Source organism: Archocentrus centrarchus, chromosome 3, assembly GCF_007364275.1.
Source record: "Archocentrus centrarchus isolate MPI-CPG fArcCen1 chromosome 3, fArcCen1, whole genome shotgun sequence".
NCBI lineage: Eukaryota > Metazoa > Chordata > Actinopteri > Cichliformes > Cichlidae > Archocentrus > Archocentrus centrarchus.
In genome coordinates this window covers 30,347,623-30,364,310 of record NC_044348.1, presented here as the reverse complement: position 1 = coordinate 30,364,310, position 16,688 = coordinate 30,347,623, and the positions used below count along the sequence as shown (strand labels likewise).

General features: G+C 39.6%; 1 protein-coding gene across 1 annotated transcript; it reads right to left on the bottom strand.

Annotated features, from left to right (window-relative positions):
* Window positions 1-282: 282 nt before the first annotated feature.
* Window positions 283-15,680, bottom strand: ulk3 (unc-51 like kinase 3). Its single transcript, XM_030723010.1, has 17 exons — window positions 15,559-15,680; window positions 14,868-15,008; window positions 14,028-14,168; window positions 13,682-13,802; window positions 13,335-13,430; window positions 12,882-13,025; window positions 12,132-12,214; window positions 10,522-10,677; window positions 10,271-10,376; window positions 10,102-10,142; window positions 9,802-9,904; window positions 9,118-9,182; window positions 8,649-8,727; window positions 7,140-7,180; window positions 3,964-4,011; window positions 3,781-3,844; window positions 283-1,351 (listed from the first exon to the last, which is right to left on the bottom strand). The coding sequence occupies exons 2-17, from the start codon at window positions 14,970-14,972 to the stop codon at window positions 1,335-1,337; spliced, it is 1,410 nt and encodes a 469-aa protein (XP_030578870.1). The 5' UTR covers window positions 14,973-15,008; window positions 15,559-15,680; the 3' UTR covers window positions 283-1,334.
* Window positions 15,681-16,688: the final 1,008 nt, after the last annotated feature.

The following is a 16,688-nucleotide window of genomic DNA, read 5'->3' as shown; positions in this document are numbered from 1 at the left end:
CCAGACTTCTATATGAATCATATTATTAACAGATATCCTGTTTTCCTCTGCCTGCCTCCCTCTCTCCTCTCCTCATGGACACGAGCCAGCTGTTTCTACAAAGTGCACTTCCAGATGATGACAGTGGCAAGGACCCAGCAGCTCCGTTCACATGAAGACAAATAACTCTTTCCAAAGATTTTGATAAATGAACGTTCATGTTGTGCCGTTGACAAATTTTCAGCAGAAGATACAGACTGCACAATTTTTTGAGATTGTGATTTTATTCTCTGATAAATTTGTCCTTTAATAAATACATGACAAAATCACACTTGTATAAAGGACTAAAAATTAAATGATACAGCAGCGAGGAAATGATTTATACAGTATAATAAATTTTAATATTTATAACTGTATTAAAGCTCCTTTTTGGAATATTCAAATAAATTACATATAAATGGTTGGTAAAGACCTACAACAGCGAGGATTATCAGGTTGCCACCAACTATTACGTTTTTTACTGTTTCACAGAGGCCCAGTTATGAAGGGTTTGCTTGAACTCCAGTGTATCCCTCAAATACAAAACCAGTGCCAAACCTAAGAAAATGCAAGTCTAGTGTAAATAAGGCAGAGGCCGCACCTCTCCAGTTTTCCCCTCATAGCGGTGGAGAGGGCTCCGTCAGTGGAGAGAGCATGGTAAGCCTGTGGTTCACCCACAGTAAAGGCAGTGGGGAAAAGTGGGGGGGGGTCTAGAGGAGTACGTACATGTTTGTACAGGCCTCTATATAATATTTAATACTACAGTTCAAAATGCTTTTCATACTTCATGTCACAGCTCTGATTTCATTTTATTTTCACAGGTTTAGTTGTACTTGAAATACATTAAAATGTTCTGCACCCAGCCAAAATGCAACAGTGTCAGTTGCATTTTGCCATGACAGTGCTGTATTGTCATACAAGCTGTCCAGCATTTACATATCAATGGTGTGTCAGGAGGAGGGGATTCAGCCTAAGCAGGGCAAAAACAGTGCAAAGAACAGGGAACTTTCACATTCGGCAGTGTGCAAATCCAAAATTCAAGAGTTTTTACCAGCCAAACTTTTTTTTTTGTTGTTTCCCTGAAAAATAATAAACATAAGTTCACTACCTGTCCAATAATTTGGTACAAAAACTTTACAGCATCAGCCAAAACACTGGCCACATTTGGCTGGCAAATGCAATATCCCACCCAGACAGTGTACTCAGTTTGTGTGATTTAGCTGCAGCAGAAGCCTGGTCAGGTGAAGGCTCTGTGTCCAACCTGTACACCGACAGACAGCCGAGGAGCTGCAGTCCTCCCACGGTGGCTGTCCTGTTTACTGCAAACAGCAGGCTGAGAAGAGAGAAATGTGTCAAGCTCCACTTTTTCAAGATTACAACACATTTCCTACAACATTTGAAGTAATTATTCTCTACGGATTCCGTAAACACATCTGGCATCCAAAAAGATGAATAATATTTTCCAGACATAATTTGGAAACTTTTATGTGTTATCCATTTCAAGTGGATGATTAAAGGAAAACACAGCGTTAGACTAAACATCTTCAACGTTGTTAAAGAAACAACTTTTAATGAACATTTCAAGCTTCATTGCATATTTATTATATGAAAAAAGAAAAAACTATTTAATCTGTCTACTTCTACTTCACAAATTATTTAGAAAAATCAAATATGAGTACTAGCTTAATGCAGGGTTTCTGTCACTCCCTGCGAGGTTAAACAGGTCTCTCTTTCTTTGTACAGAGGTGCACATAAGCAGCCCAGGTGTTCTGTCTAAGCCACTGCATAATTAGCAATCACTGTTAGACCAGAGAGATGGCACTACATCAAGCAGCGACCCGAATCAATGCTAGATTTAATTGTGAAACTTCAACAAAAGTACTGGTGGGTTAAAGACCCTCTAATGTCCAATTCGACTGCATCAGACATTCGAGTCCTCACGTGCACCTCTGTCGGGTAACATCTAGGAGAGTTCACAGAGTGCAGTGCATGTGTGAAAACTGCTTTAGTCTGGTGCCTCCTTTCCACTCTCCAGCAGACTGGAGATACAGACTGGCAATGAACCAAGCTCTATATCATCACCCTCATAAAAACAAAGTCATTTTTTTCAGGAAACACAAAAAACTGAACCAAACATTGAAAATATGATGATTTAAAATCAGCAGCATGGTGGCGTGGTGGTTAGCACTGTTGCCTCACAGCAAGAAGGTCTGGGTTCGATTCCTTTCTGTGTGGAGTTTGCATGTTCTCCCCGTGTCTGTGTGGGTTTACTCTGGTTTCCTCCCACAGTCCAAAGACATGGGGTTAATTGGTGATTCTAACTTGCCCACAGGTGTGAATGGTTGTCTGTCTCTCTGCGACAGGCTGGCGACCTGTACAGGGCGTACCCTGCCTCTTGCCTTATGACAGATGGGATCATTATATGACCTTCAACCTGAGATGCATTATAGGATAAACTGAGCATCTCTGTACAAAGACGCAGTCTGTACAAAAAACTTTATCATAAAAACTAATAAGTCTTTTTTTTTTTTGGTAGTGTTACAGGTCTAAAGCAACCCTTCTTTGAACATAGCCAGTACAGTGCTGATGTAACACGACAGATAAAAATCAGCCACTAAGTCATCATACAGTCATCAGTCATCATAGTTAAATTCTGCGTCTAGCAGAAGCGAGTCCTCTTTAACTGTTTGCTGCTACATAAACTAAACAGAACAGCTTGATATTTTTCCATAAATGAACCTTTATGTGAACAGACTTATCAGATATATACCTGCCTAGAACTTTGTGTCTACCCCCTGCAGGCCCTTCCACTGATCATCCATACGATGTCAATTTAAAGTCTTCAGTGCTTCAGGCTTATAAGAGGAAGGATTGTACACAGACTACCAAGACACTGCTAACAGTCTGACATGTACATTTTCAGCGAAATAGAGTTCTCAGCAAAAGTTTGCTGCTTATGTTGGTGTAGTCTAAGGTGAGCAGACAGACTTGGGTGTTGCTGTGACTCTCTCTACTACAGCTGCTGTTGGATTAGTGCCAGCCAGGCTGACTGTGGTGTGTTTTTATTAAAATAACACCAGCAGCATAAGAAGCCACATTCTTCATGAAACTTGAACGGCCTCTGGAGTCGTCAGTTCCCTTCCCCCATTCCTGTTTTTTTTTTTTTTTTTTAATTCATAACTTCTCAGGAATTTCGAGCTGAGAACAGGATATTGTCTCCACTTTGAGTATTTACCATCCATGTAGGAGCTGAAATTTCTGAAAATACTGGGAATTTGGTTTTGTGTGCAAACGTTACCGCTAAAGAAATTTGAAGATATTAAAAATTAACTTTGCATTAGTGATAGACTGCTCGGTATCGTGGTCATGTTTGACATGACAGCCTCTTCCTCGGGTCACATGGGTTGCAATAGAAAGTGTTTTTGTCTGTTGTTATTTCTGGTGTTTGTGTGTTACACTGTCATTTTTTTTCTTTGTCCATGTCCCACTTTCACAGGATTTACAGGAAGCCAGGGCTGCTCAGAAAGAAAATGAAAGAGTCAGGTAGCCCGGCAGGGTGGCCAGAACAGCAAGAAAATGGCTCATATTTTACTAGTGGAAAATCCTTCAGTAAAAGAATATTTCACTGCAACTTAAGGTGTCTGTTCCTCACCTAAAGTAACTCCCACCACATTCCCTTACTAACACTACATACACTGTAGCTACTTATCAGAATGGCTACAAGGTTAGAAATTGGGAACAAGCTCACAACAGGAGACTCACAAGTTCTGATGGAATCTGCGAGAGATTCTCGCTCCAGAGAAACATCCCTCTGAGTCTCCTGCATCTGAAAAATGAACACACAGACACACACATGGATTGTGGATTATGTATCTGCAGGTCCTTGGCCTTAATCTCTTCTCACACAGTCTCAGGTCTTCTCCTTCACTTGGAATGCATGCTTACCTTAATATGCTTTTTGAGGTATTCAGCTCTGCTCATCAGGCTTTGAATCTGATGAAAAAGATACAATTTCAGTAAATGTGGTAGCAGCTACACAGTTATAACACAACCTCTTGTGTTTCATTTTAAATATGTTTTCTACTCTTGACTTTAGCGAAGCCTGTGGGTTAGGGTTACCTAACCTAATATAGAAGCAAGAAGTTGGTTAGTTAAAATAACTCATCCACTGTTGGATGGATTATTAAAAAAATGTATAGACATTCATGGTTCCTCTAGTGATCTTAAATGAAAAGTCTTCTGGAGGGTGGATGCTTTGCAATGAAGCCTGGTGGACCCTGGTTAGTTTTTACAGTATCTAGCCACCACCCTAAAGGCCATTTTAGCATCAGATGGCTGTAAAACAGAAGTCAGCCTCAGCTGTAGTTTGTGGTTAACTGTGCTTAGTACTACCTAATAACTAACAAATGTTATGCAACTGTAACTAACATGAGTAATTCTCAGACAGCTCCTAGTATGACCTTTTACTCTTATTACTTGATTTTATTATGACTTCAGTGCCTTTAAGTATACAGAGGGTTCATTATTTTTTGTTAGATATTATGTATTTTATTTCTTATTTACTGTACACTGTAGCATATTTGTGCAGCAAACAATCCAATAAATTCTGGACAAAACCTGAATTAAATCAGATCAAACTGATCATGCCTGCATCTTACTATTTCTATTTTTTGAAAACATTTCATATGGCACGCATGTGCAAGCAGTAATTGCTGTCATCACAAGGCTTGAGGGTGCTCTTTACTGTGGTAATCAGTCCTGTGGTGATCATGAGGGTTCTTGGCTGCACCTAATACCTAGTTGTACCCCCACTTTGTCACAATTTAAAGCCAGCGCTCTTGGATCTTACTGAAGTAACATCTGAGGGTCATAATGACGAGAGACCTAAATTGATGACGTCCATAACGTCCCTTTAAAACACCAATCTCTGGAGCCAAATAATCATTCTGACCACAGGTTTTTAGTATCCGGCTTTGACCCCAACCGTATGTAGCCACAGAACTTTAATCACAATCCCTTTAATCACCAAATACAATAAATGTGGAACAAATCTACACGGCTGAGCAAAGTATATGGGGCATGCTGATAACTTGCAGAATTTTTATTACTGACAAAGTATACAAGACAAAGCGATCCCATGTATGCACAGCCATAATGACACTATGTCAACGTACACTGGCTAGATCCAAGCTATGACTCACAACTGAGAAGCCATAATATTGAATTACAGCTTTGAGAAACCAAAGTGTGCTCAACAGTAGATATGAACGCACATGGAGGCAAGCCACGGCAGCATGTGTTGGCTCTTTCGGGTTCTCACATACACACATGTTTTTAATCTAATACCCCAAACCCGCCTCCCTAATGCTGCATTAGATTATTACAGCCACAGCTGAATTTACTTAAGACAAGCACCCATAAAACTTCAAATAGGGAGGTCTACAAGGCCCATTCAATCCCCCCAGCCCCCCTTTTTGGGCTTTGCTGGTGAAATATGACTGTCTTGTGTTGGATCAGTTTCTGGATTAACAATCCTCAGAAAAACAAAATACCCTGGAGCGTTAATAACAGAGATACACAACTCTCTGTCAATACAAGCATCCAGGTTCCTGACTGCTAAAAGTTACAGCAAGCAATCTTACACAATCAGAATCTAGGGTTTGTTCAGCCATGTTGAGGATGCTGTTGAAAAGCATGTATATAGTCCCCCCAGGTTCTTGAAAGTGCAAGACTAGAAATAAATGGATGTTGAACACCTTGACTTTTTTGGATTCATCACATCCCCAAATCTTTTTTTTTTTTTTTAATTCAAATCATCATTATCTGTTCATTTTATTGCATCTTTATCTTTAAGCGCTATAAATGTTAATGACAGAAAATTAAAATCTTTAGCTGAGTGAGTTTAAACTTGACATTACTAATTTGCAACAGAAGCTGTAAATCCACATGGAAAACTTGTTAGCGAGATGTAGCTTTGACACCAACCCCCAGGGCTCAAAAATGAAGCAAATATGCCAAGAACTGCAGTACCTGAAGCAGCCACTTAAGGGCAGCTTGAGAAGTGAGTCAATATTCCACAGACTCCCGTGTTAAAATTCCCAACTGCACAGCAGAAAGATGTTTACAGCCTGGTATGAGAAAAATAACAGTTGTGGTCTCCAGAGCTGACTTTTTTTTTAAAACTATTCGGATGTTTTTAAGGCTTAAAGTTAGGATATGACCATTTTATAGACAGATTTGTCATCACACAAATAGTTCAACAAATGATATGACTTGCTTTGAAGCACATACTGTGTGTTAATTGTGTGTTAATTAGCACTAATTAGCTGGTATCTGTGTCTGTGTGTTGCACTTTTGCAGTTTGCTAAAAACTCTTGCTACCGTTAGTTGCTAACAATGCACTCTTCCCTGTCATTCAAATATAGTCAGATGTGGCAGCCAAAATGCTAAAGTTGAGCCTTCAAAATGCAGCATAGAGCATAGAAACCAATGGTTGATGTGCTTTTTGCCATCTTTTATGAATGACACATCTAGTTCATAACAAGCAACATTTACATTTCAGGGTTTTCACTTACGTGATTGTTCAGGTAAGTCTAAATAATCAGAGGATCTTCAGTGTAACAAGAAGTTACCATAATTAATTATGCAAATGCTGATTTTTCTTTGGTTCTGGATAAAACTCCTTTGGACGGTGGGTTGTAGAGTTATTTTTGAAACTAGCAGTTTATTTCAACCAAAGCAGCACTGACTAGTTTTTCATTTTTAAAACCAAAATAATGAGTTAAATGACATTATAAAGCTTTATAGAGCTGATAATTCTCTGTTTGTCACTATGTGTGACTCTTTGTACAAGTGATCATGTGATCCACTGGTAAGATAAGATATCCAATTATCTAAGTGGACAGTGATCTATGTGTAGGTGACAGGAACTACAGATGATGAATTATATTATTTGGTCTTTACCCCAAAAAAAGCACATTTAATGACTGGAAAAAAAATGTGCACAGGTCATGTGATGGAGTGTACACTGTGGAAGGTGATTAGCTGAGGGCTTGTTGGAGGCAGGAAATAGTCATTCCTAGTGTGAGCACTCAACCAGAATCTCTTTCTCATCCACTCACCTCGCTGTGGAGCAGCTCTCTCCTGCGGCCCTGGGGCTCGGCTGGCTCGCCAAAAGGGGAAAAAGAAAAAACATTTAAGAATTATGGGGAGAGGAAGGCAGGAAAGGAGTCCAATACCTAATCACTTTGTTTGTTCAGGGAGAGGTCAACTACAAGACTGGATTTCACTAGCGGGGTTCAAGATGGAAATGGTTCTAATGTAGGCCGGTGTTTTCAGTCTGCAATCCTAAAAGGAAGACTCACAGAAAATGGAGAGAGATGAGGAGTAAGAAGAGGGGTCTGTGGTGGTGAGGCATGTTGGGAAGCTGTGCGGCAAAGAGCTCTTAGCCACTCAAAGAACCAATGTTTTCTCCCGAGTTTACTCCTTGTGGCATCAGCTCTGCCACAACAAGGCTCCCTGACACTGGAGAGAAAAGCTGGTTGGGATGGCATTCACCAACCAGTTAAACCAGTATTACATATAACAAATCTAACAAAAAGCTATCAGTGTAATTCTAGACTTGTGTTTTTGTAAAAAAAAAAGATTCTTTAGCCAGCTTTAGAAACAAACATCCATTGCATGTGCATGTGAAAAAGTAACATTGTTTTTGCATTGACCAGATTAACTTTCAAAAGCAGTATCTGAATGAGCTCTCGTCTATTAGAGAGATAATGGTTTTTGTTTGTTTCCAGTGTGTAAACACAAATAAGTGAAGTATTCTGTCTGAATGGGAAGCAGATGACAAGGCTCTCATACCACACACAGGGTGCTGGCACGGGTCTCATCCCAGTTCAAAGCCACATCTGGATCACTCTGTTCCACCTCTTCCATTGGGCTGATCTTCCAGATGAGCTCATGAACCCAGCCTAATGGACGCCAGGCCACAGAGAGAGTCACTGGAGTCTCTTCTGTTAGTCTGTTTGTCAGTCATATTAAGTGTCCCCATCTCTCTCCAAGTCTGTGGCTTCACGGTCTCTTGTCTTTATTCTTTTCTATTATATTTCACTCTTCATAAGTCACTCTTTCTTTGTCTCCATCTCTCTTGAAGTCCCTTTGTCATGTGCAGAGCCTTTTCTGATTCCAGTTAAATTGCTCTGTATCTTTACTCACTCTCCCAAGTCTTTCCCTTGAGGACTGTTTTCTTTCTTCAGCTATTTCTTGACCTGGCTGTACCCTCAACTCTAACTGAATTTCCTGAGCTCTGCTGAGTCCTAGCTTACTCATTATTCCCTCCCTTTACATAACTAAGGGCCTGGCTGCCTTTTAAAATTATTTTTCTTCAAAGTCTCTTATTTTTCTCTCTCTCTAATAACAAATATTTGCAAAATCACACACAAAGCTGCTACAGTTTTGGTATGCAAAGAAAGTATAAAGTAAGGGACTAAGATGGTTTCATTGTCTTTGGTGACATTTTAACATTCCCTTTGCTTAAAGATACTTTGGCTTAAAGATACTTTAAAAAGCAGTGGAGTCACTCAGCAGCCAACATCTATAAAAAGCTGATTAATGAAAGAAATGCATTTATCTACCTGCTAGTGCCAGCAGTAGTTCTCCTAAGCACTGCTGGTACATATCCAGAGCCTCAAGGTCATCTGATCCACTCTCCTCCTATACAGGAAAGTTAAAGTGAGGCATAAATTCTTTAAATCAGATCACAGAAGATGCCTAGGTTATCCTACTGCTTCATTATTGAACTAACTCAAAACTAACACTACTAGTCTGTTAGTACAGCACAATTTATTTCTTTCTTGCAGCTACACAAAATATACAGTAAAAAAAATGTGTGCATCTAACCACAAGCAAAGCTGGAAAAAAAAAATGTGTTTTTGGTTCACCAATGAGCTTAAAAGATGTGGTTTGGAAAGCAGCTTATGAGGAGGGTTTGGTTAGTACTCTTTCAGTTAGGTCTTATTCTCCGTCATATTACCTCTGCTTCACTTTGTCTTTGTGTATAACTCTACAGCATCGTGGCATCACCCAGGAGTAAACCCATCTAACCTTAGCAGCAGCAGCAGAGGCCATCTCCAAAGCAGCTAGCAGTCGTGGCTGGTCTTGAGACATTTCTGCAGAAGAAGGAAAACAGAAAACTCTACTTTGCATTGCTGCTGGGTTTAGACGGACACACAGCAAGACTCATTCTACTGAAACATATGTAGCACTCTGAAACTGGCATATAATCTTGCAGTATCTTGCGGCAACAGTATTGTGGACATAATGGTTTATTATATACAGGACAGAGAAAAAAAGGAAATACATTTTTCCTTCTAATACTCATTAAAGTTCATCTTCTTTGCAGGTTTGCTTTTTTTTTTTACAGACAAGAGTTTCAAACACTTTTACAATCCCAAAATAACACTTTTTTTTTTTAAACACCCCATTATCTGATCAAAGCTAAAAGAAAAATGATACACAGCGTGCAGCCGACGAGGCTAAAGTTTGATTCATAGTACAGCATTAAGTGAACGCTGTAGCCCGACATGCACCTCACAAAAATTCAACTACATGTTGCTTCAGTGAAGTCTGCAAAAACCGGTGAGTGCACTCAGTAATAATGTGCGGTGTAATGACAAGATATTAACATGAATAGTGCCTATATAAAACAAAATCTAACAGGGTGTAACTCCATCTAACTTAGGAGCCATATGGTGCCCCTGCCTCTGCCCTGAGCTGTGTTCTTTTTACCTCGGAGGACGTCCCTGGAGGTCCGGGCCTGCTCGAAGCTCAGTCTGTTGTCCGAAGCTACCAGGGCTTTGAGCTCCTCGGCTCTGGACACGTACTGCCTGACCTGCGGGAAGGCCTCTTACATTGACTTAACTTAATTATATCAACCACAACATATGGTTCCCATGCTCTCTATACACACCATATGGTATTCGTAAAGAAGAATTCATTACAAGTGAGAGCCACTGGATTATAGAAAATAGACAAACTGAAAATGGAGGGTAATCCAAATGTGAATGCGAGGACTGTTTTCAGGCCTACCTTTTGCCTGAGGGCATCTTTACGTTGTTGGTCTGTTTCATCTAGGGAGGGCAAAATTGAGAGATGTATTGGTTTTTCATTTATTGAGTTTATAGTGCTTGAACAAAGGTGGTGCATCGTAGAGGGACTTAAGCCACAGACAGGATATGAGGGTGGTTGTTGCTCTTACAGTAAATAGCAGGGACAAAGTGCTCAAGAGCACTGCAGTAAAGAGAGAGTGCCGCGGACCTCTCCCCCTCCTGGTCCTTCTGAACAGCCTGTAGGACCAGCTCTTTCTGAAAAGAGGAAATATAAAGCGGCAACAATGATTAGAAATGTCCACAATTGTTCATTGATTATCGACAAATTGGGAAATCATGTTCGTAAACCTACTAAAACATGTATAAAAGTCAGCCACATAGAAAATGTTTGCTCTCTTACCGCTTTCACTATACTTTCTGCGCTTGGCATGTGCTCCAAATCCACAAAAGGGTGGGTGAAGAACTCTGCAAAGGTGATCCGGGCATCTGGATTTCTCTCCAGCAGCCGCAACAGAAGGTCTCTGCAGCCCTTGGACACCCTGGCCCCGGGAGGGAGCTGATACAAAACACAACCTTATTATGTTGCACCCAATCCACAGAGCGATACAAGGAAAAAGGACAGCACATTGTTGCCACAGACCCTCTGGTCTCACATCACTACTTTCTGTCAAAAGATGGCCTTTAAACTCTCCTTGTGAATCCCTGGATAATGGACCATGTGCTAATTCAACCCATTAAGTCTAAGCAAGAATCCAAGTGTTTTGAAAGTCCTCCAACATTAAAGTGCATGTATCTGGGACACCCCAGTAGCCCATCATGTACAAAGGCTGTACAGAAGACTGGTTTCATTTCTGTCCTGGGACATTTGCTACATATCACCCTGCCCTTCTTCCCCCCCATCCTTGTCTCCATTAAATAAAGGGGGGTAGGGAAAAAAAAGCACATGCAGCCTCGGTAATTGTGCTAATGGTTAGTCTAATGTGGTTTGTGGATGCAGCAACAATTACAGCTCTTAGTTACATAACCATTTAATCAAATAATTATTTTTTTCATTCTAAGAGATCACAAGCTCTTGTATGCTGTATTTAAATAGAATTTTAATCTCATGTAAGTTACAAGCATCTCTCCTACACAGCAGAATAACAGATGCCTGTTAGTCAGTTGTGTTATATTACCTGAATATATTCTGTTTTATACCTAGAAACATAAACATTTTTCCATTTGTGTCACGGACTCCGGCCTTAAATCAGTGTTTGTCAAACTGTGGGGTAGACCACAGAGCCACTGCACAGCAGGACTGATGAGTGGGAGAACAGTATGGAGTGAAACTAAGAATGAATAACATTTATGAAGGGAAAATAAACAAGCATAAGTTTACTTATGCTACTGTGCTGATGCTTACAGTATTTCACTCAAATTCAGCTTGAATCCTTTGTTACTGCTCATAATTTAAAATGCCATGAACCGTTTTCAGCTTCTTACGGGAGGAAAGCCAGAATAAGTTTAAGAACCACTGTCTTGAATGTTGTATGGGTAATTTAAGAGGACCAGTCATGTTTCAGCAAAGTGCTTCCATTCTTAGTTCCTCTTGAGTGGGACAGTTTGCCATCTAGTGGTCTACTACTGAAAACGGGAGAAAAATACACAAAGTCAGAAAAAGCTTGATGGCAGCTGCACTGCTTTCTACAAAAGACACCTATTAAGTTTTTTAATCCCAAGAAGATGTGATGATGTATCTGGAAAACGTATTCAACCCCAACATGCTCTGGTGATACTGTGCAAATATAACAAAATGGAATAGTTAAAGTTATGCTTTTGCATGTGGATCTCTAGCAATTTTCCCTAAACATAAGAAACTAAAGTATTGTGCAGGTTTTCTGTATCTATAATAGGCACAAAAAAAAGGTAATTTGTACAAATGCTCATACCAAACTACAGCACGGGTCCCAGTGGGATTCGAAATTTTCATTTACTAAAAAAAAAAAAACTAATTGATTGCTCATAACTTACTTCAATTGGTTGGCTACTCCGGATCTTCTCCTCTAATTCAGCATAGGACTTTGATGCAAATGGTGCTCTGCCAAACAATGCCTCTGTGTGCACAAAAACAATGTTCAGTAGACCATTCAGCAGTATTACACAGTAATTATTGAGTACTTATTAATTAAAAACAAATAGTTACATTGATCTAACTGATCAAGCTTAATTAACTCTTGTGTAGCTATATAGCTTCATACCATACAGAACAAAGACATCTTGAATGTTAGAGAAATTCTGAACAAACAAACTTCAAATTGCTTCTATTTAAAAAGTGCAGCATGAAAAAATGTCCTTCCATTTTGTGTTGTACATTTTCACACCCACAGTATATGGTACTATTATGTGTTATTACAAAAAAATTGCACAATTACAACACTACAAAAAAATCCATAAAGGACCCTTCACCACCCTGCCACTTCATGATTAATAGTTCAATTCTGCCTTTAACCTACTGAGCGAGCTCCTTCAAGCCTGCAGGTTCAGTCAGCTGATTAGCCTTTTATTGTTGGAAAAGCAGCGGTGTCAAGATGTTATGAATTATTATTTGACACACTACATGACAAAGGACAGATTACACCAGATTCTGTATATTCAAAAGCAGATTAGTTGCTTGGATGTCTAACAAAGATGCATCACAACTGACAAATGATGCTGAGCTTCTTTCACGTTGACGGTATTCCACATTCACAAGAAATAAAAATGTGAATACACAGTACTTGCCATAGAGAATGACTCCTACAGACCAGAGATCCACCCTGGGGTCATACTGCCGTCGACACACCATCTCAGGAGCCATGTAGAGAGGAGAACCTCTCAGGACACTCTGCTCGTCCCATGGTGACATGTATTGTGCAAAACCAAAATCTGAGGGCAAATAAGGAGGTAAATGATATGTTTACAGTGTGGGAGGCATTGTGGATAAAATCCCCCTAAATTGTCTATGAATTATCTTCCAATGGTCAAGTTTATAGTTCAAAAATGCACAAGATAGATACAGTTTAAACTCTCTTTGGAAAAAAAAAAAACATTAATATAAGATGAGCACAGAAATATGGGCGGTACACCAAAAAAAGTTAAATTTATGACACTGGAAAGATAATGCAATAGCGTTAACTACTCAGCTCCCCTGGTGTTAGCTGTTTACTTGCTGTTTCCCTGAGTGCATGCGCTCACCTGCTAGTTTGAGGATAGAGCCGCTGAGCAGAATATTCTGGGGTTTCAAGTCCAGGTGTGAAATATTCCGCTCATGAAGAAACTGGAGGGCACAAGCTGTTTGTGTGGACAGATGTACAATTACACAACACTAAGCTCAGCACAGAATGTTAATGCAATTTTCTTCCACAAACAAGTATGCACGGCTAAAAAAAAGCTTTCAAACTAGGTTTAAACCCCAGACTTCCTAAAACAGGCATGAAAAAAAAAAAAACCTGTTCTCACGCTGATTTCTTACAAACAAATCTCTCATTTAAAAAAGTTCATGTGAAAGAACAACAATATTGTTTTAAATGGCAATCACCCACCTATCTGCTGCAGGAAGCGCCGAGCCACACTCTCAGGTAAAATCCTGCGACTGCGAATGAAGCGGGAGAGGTCTCCACCAGAACACCATTCAAGGATCAGGTAAATATTCTCAGCATCCCACTGATGAAAAAGAGGCATTCAGACACCCAGCAAAAGAGTGAAAGCAAGATCAGGGCTGCTAGTTTTATTTCAGATTTTGTTTCCTTAATATAATATTTATAGTATGGGGGGGGGGGGGGGGGGGGGGGGCGTCCAGGGTGTATAATGAAAGGACAGACAGACGGATGGATGGATGAATATTAGGACATAAGAACCAGCTATACTGAAAGACATGCATTAGCTTACCTGGAAGTCTTTCAGCTGTACTATATGAGGATGACGTACAGTCTTAAGGATTTCAATCTCTGTGAGCAGATTTTCTGTAGAAGCCTTGTTAAGAGTCTTCTTCCCAACTACTTTTACTGCAACCACCTCCCGACTGTTCCCCTGCAGCATCACAACATCACTTTCACTTTTAACAAAACTAGACTTTAATGCTGGAATATGGCTATTAGCAGTGACTGCACTTGTGAAAAAGAAAGTTTCACAGGATTCAGTAGCTTGTAGAACCATCTTCAACAGCAATGACTTGAAGTTATTATTTTCTGCATGACTTTATCAGTCTCTCACATCATTGTAGAGGAGTTTTTGCCAATTCTTCTTTACAATGTTGCTTCAGTTCAGTCAAGTTTGCAGTTTATGCATAGCTCTCTTAAGGTCCCGCCAAAGCATTTCAATTCCAGCACTCTAATTAGAAGTCTTTGCTTAGATGCAACCTTGCAAACATAAGCTGTTGTTTTTAGAGACAAGAGGCTTTGTCCTGGCAGCCCTTCTCAACAAGCCATATGTGCTCAGTCTTTTTCTAACTTTACCATCATGAACTTTAACATTTAACATGCTAACTGAGGCCTAAAAAGTTTGAGATGTAGCTCTTGGGATTTTTGCAATTTCTCAGAGCATTGTAAGGTCTGAGCTAAGGGTGAATTTGCTGGGATTCACACTCCTGCAAAGATTGTAGCATTGTGTTAATGTATACCTGAATCCCCAAGATCAGCAATCTGCCAAAACTATAAATGTAGAAAGCGTAGCACATAAAATAATGACTAATAACATTCACATTTACTTAAATATCACAATTTAACTCACCTTTCTGTAGGCTTTGTAAACTGTGGCATATGTCCCACTGCCCAGCCGCTCTGTGAGGATAAAGTCTGCCAGTTTTGGAGGAGCAAAGCTGGAAGTTGATGCCATGTTGGCTGCAGCAACATGAGATTCTCCCAGACAGATCTAAGCAGGAATTTAAGATCGATATGCTATTGATACCAAATAAATGCATGCCTGATTTTCATCAGCACGGAGGAAAGAAAGGGAAAGTCGCCAGTCTGTCTGCAGCCATTCCGTTTCAAAACTGTTACAATAAAGAATATTTCAAACTGTCTATTAAATATTTGTTCTTAATATAAACCAATACTGAGTTTATTATTAGCGTCACTTCTTCTTCCCTATCCGGGAAAATCAAAAGTTTACTTAAGACTTTAGCTTCAGTTTACTGTCGGTTGATGTATCACGATTATATGCAGAATTTCAGCCAAGCTGGCGAATGCTCGTTTGGCATGTATTTGTTATCTCAGTACGCAAGAGAAACCGGATAAACTCCGGTTTACTCTGCTAGCTTCACAAGTTCTAGCACGCTAACTTAGCACTTGTACATGCTAGTATATACAGAACCACCAGATGTATTTAAAGTAAACCAATGTCCGCATTAAAAGCAGAGTATTGCAGGTTTCCGCGTTCATAGACAAAATGCAAGATGAATACGGAAATATCTGACACGTACCTGCAAACCAATCCGCAGTATATGAATGAGGAAAGTAGTGTTTACATTCCTGCTGTCACACGGTCGCACGCTGTACTGCAGCTGACGTCAACACGTATTAAAAATATTACTGCCTCCTCGTGTTATTACTTCGTTACTGCAATCGGTGTGGCTCTCTAGGAATCAGTCCTTTGTAGTAGCGGTTTAGTGTAGTAGTAAATTAGGATTGTAGTAAATTAGGTTTAGTAGCATTAGTAGTGAATTAGGATTTGTAGCACCCAGAAAAACATCAAGCACTTCTCAGGAAATGCAGTTGAAGGATTTACTTAAAACTGAATAAATCATGTTTTTACCTTGATATTAAAGCAAAACATTTTGAGTCATTTTTCAGAAAGTAATGTGTCAAAACACGGTCATTATAGCTAACAAAACTAGGTTCAAAAATAGATTAAAATTATATTGTGTACCTACATTAAAAATGGACAGGAAATGTCATTTGTTGAGTTAATGTCAGTTTGGTCTAATTTGTCAACACAACAAGTTCAAGTTAGCGTTTGTGCATATGTGTGTGAGGCTGGGATGCAGTTCGGCTACACATATGTCTATGATGCTACAGGCATAATAAAGAAAGCACCAGTTGAGAGCTAGCTCCCGCCTCGTTCCTGTCTATCTTGTACACAATATAAGTACATTACAGGGATGTCTACATGACTGAGTGCCAGTTACTTTCACAAAATGTTGTGTTTATGCTCTAAAACATTATACCCCCTGGTTAAAATAACAAAAGTCATCACTGGGGTCTAATAAGAAGTAAACTGAAAAAACCTTCTAGAAATGGAGAATGACTTTGCCTATTATTTTCATTATGCTTTTACTGCCAAGTGCTGTAAGAGCATGGATTTGTGTGTGTGTGTGTGTGTGTGTGTGTGTGTGTGTGTGTGTGTGTGTGTGTGTGATTTTATTAGGCTATAATAGTGTTTTGTTAGATTTATCAATTCTTGACACAAACAAAAAAGCTGCAGATTTTCGTCTTGGTTTTTGGAAATACTCTGCCTCTGTGGGTATGCGTTATAAACTGTGCTTCTTTAGTTTAGCCTGCACTTGTTTATTATTCTCATACAGCATAGAATACAGCCATTATTAGTATTCAA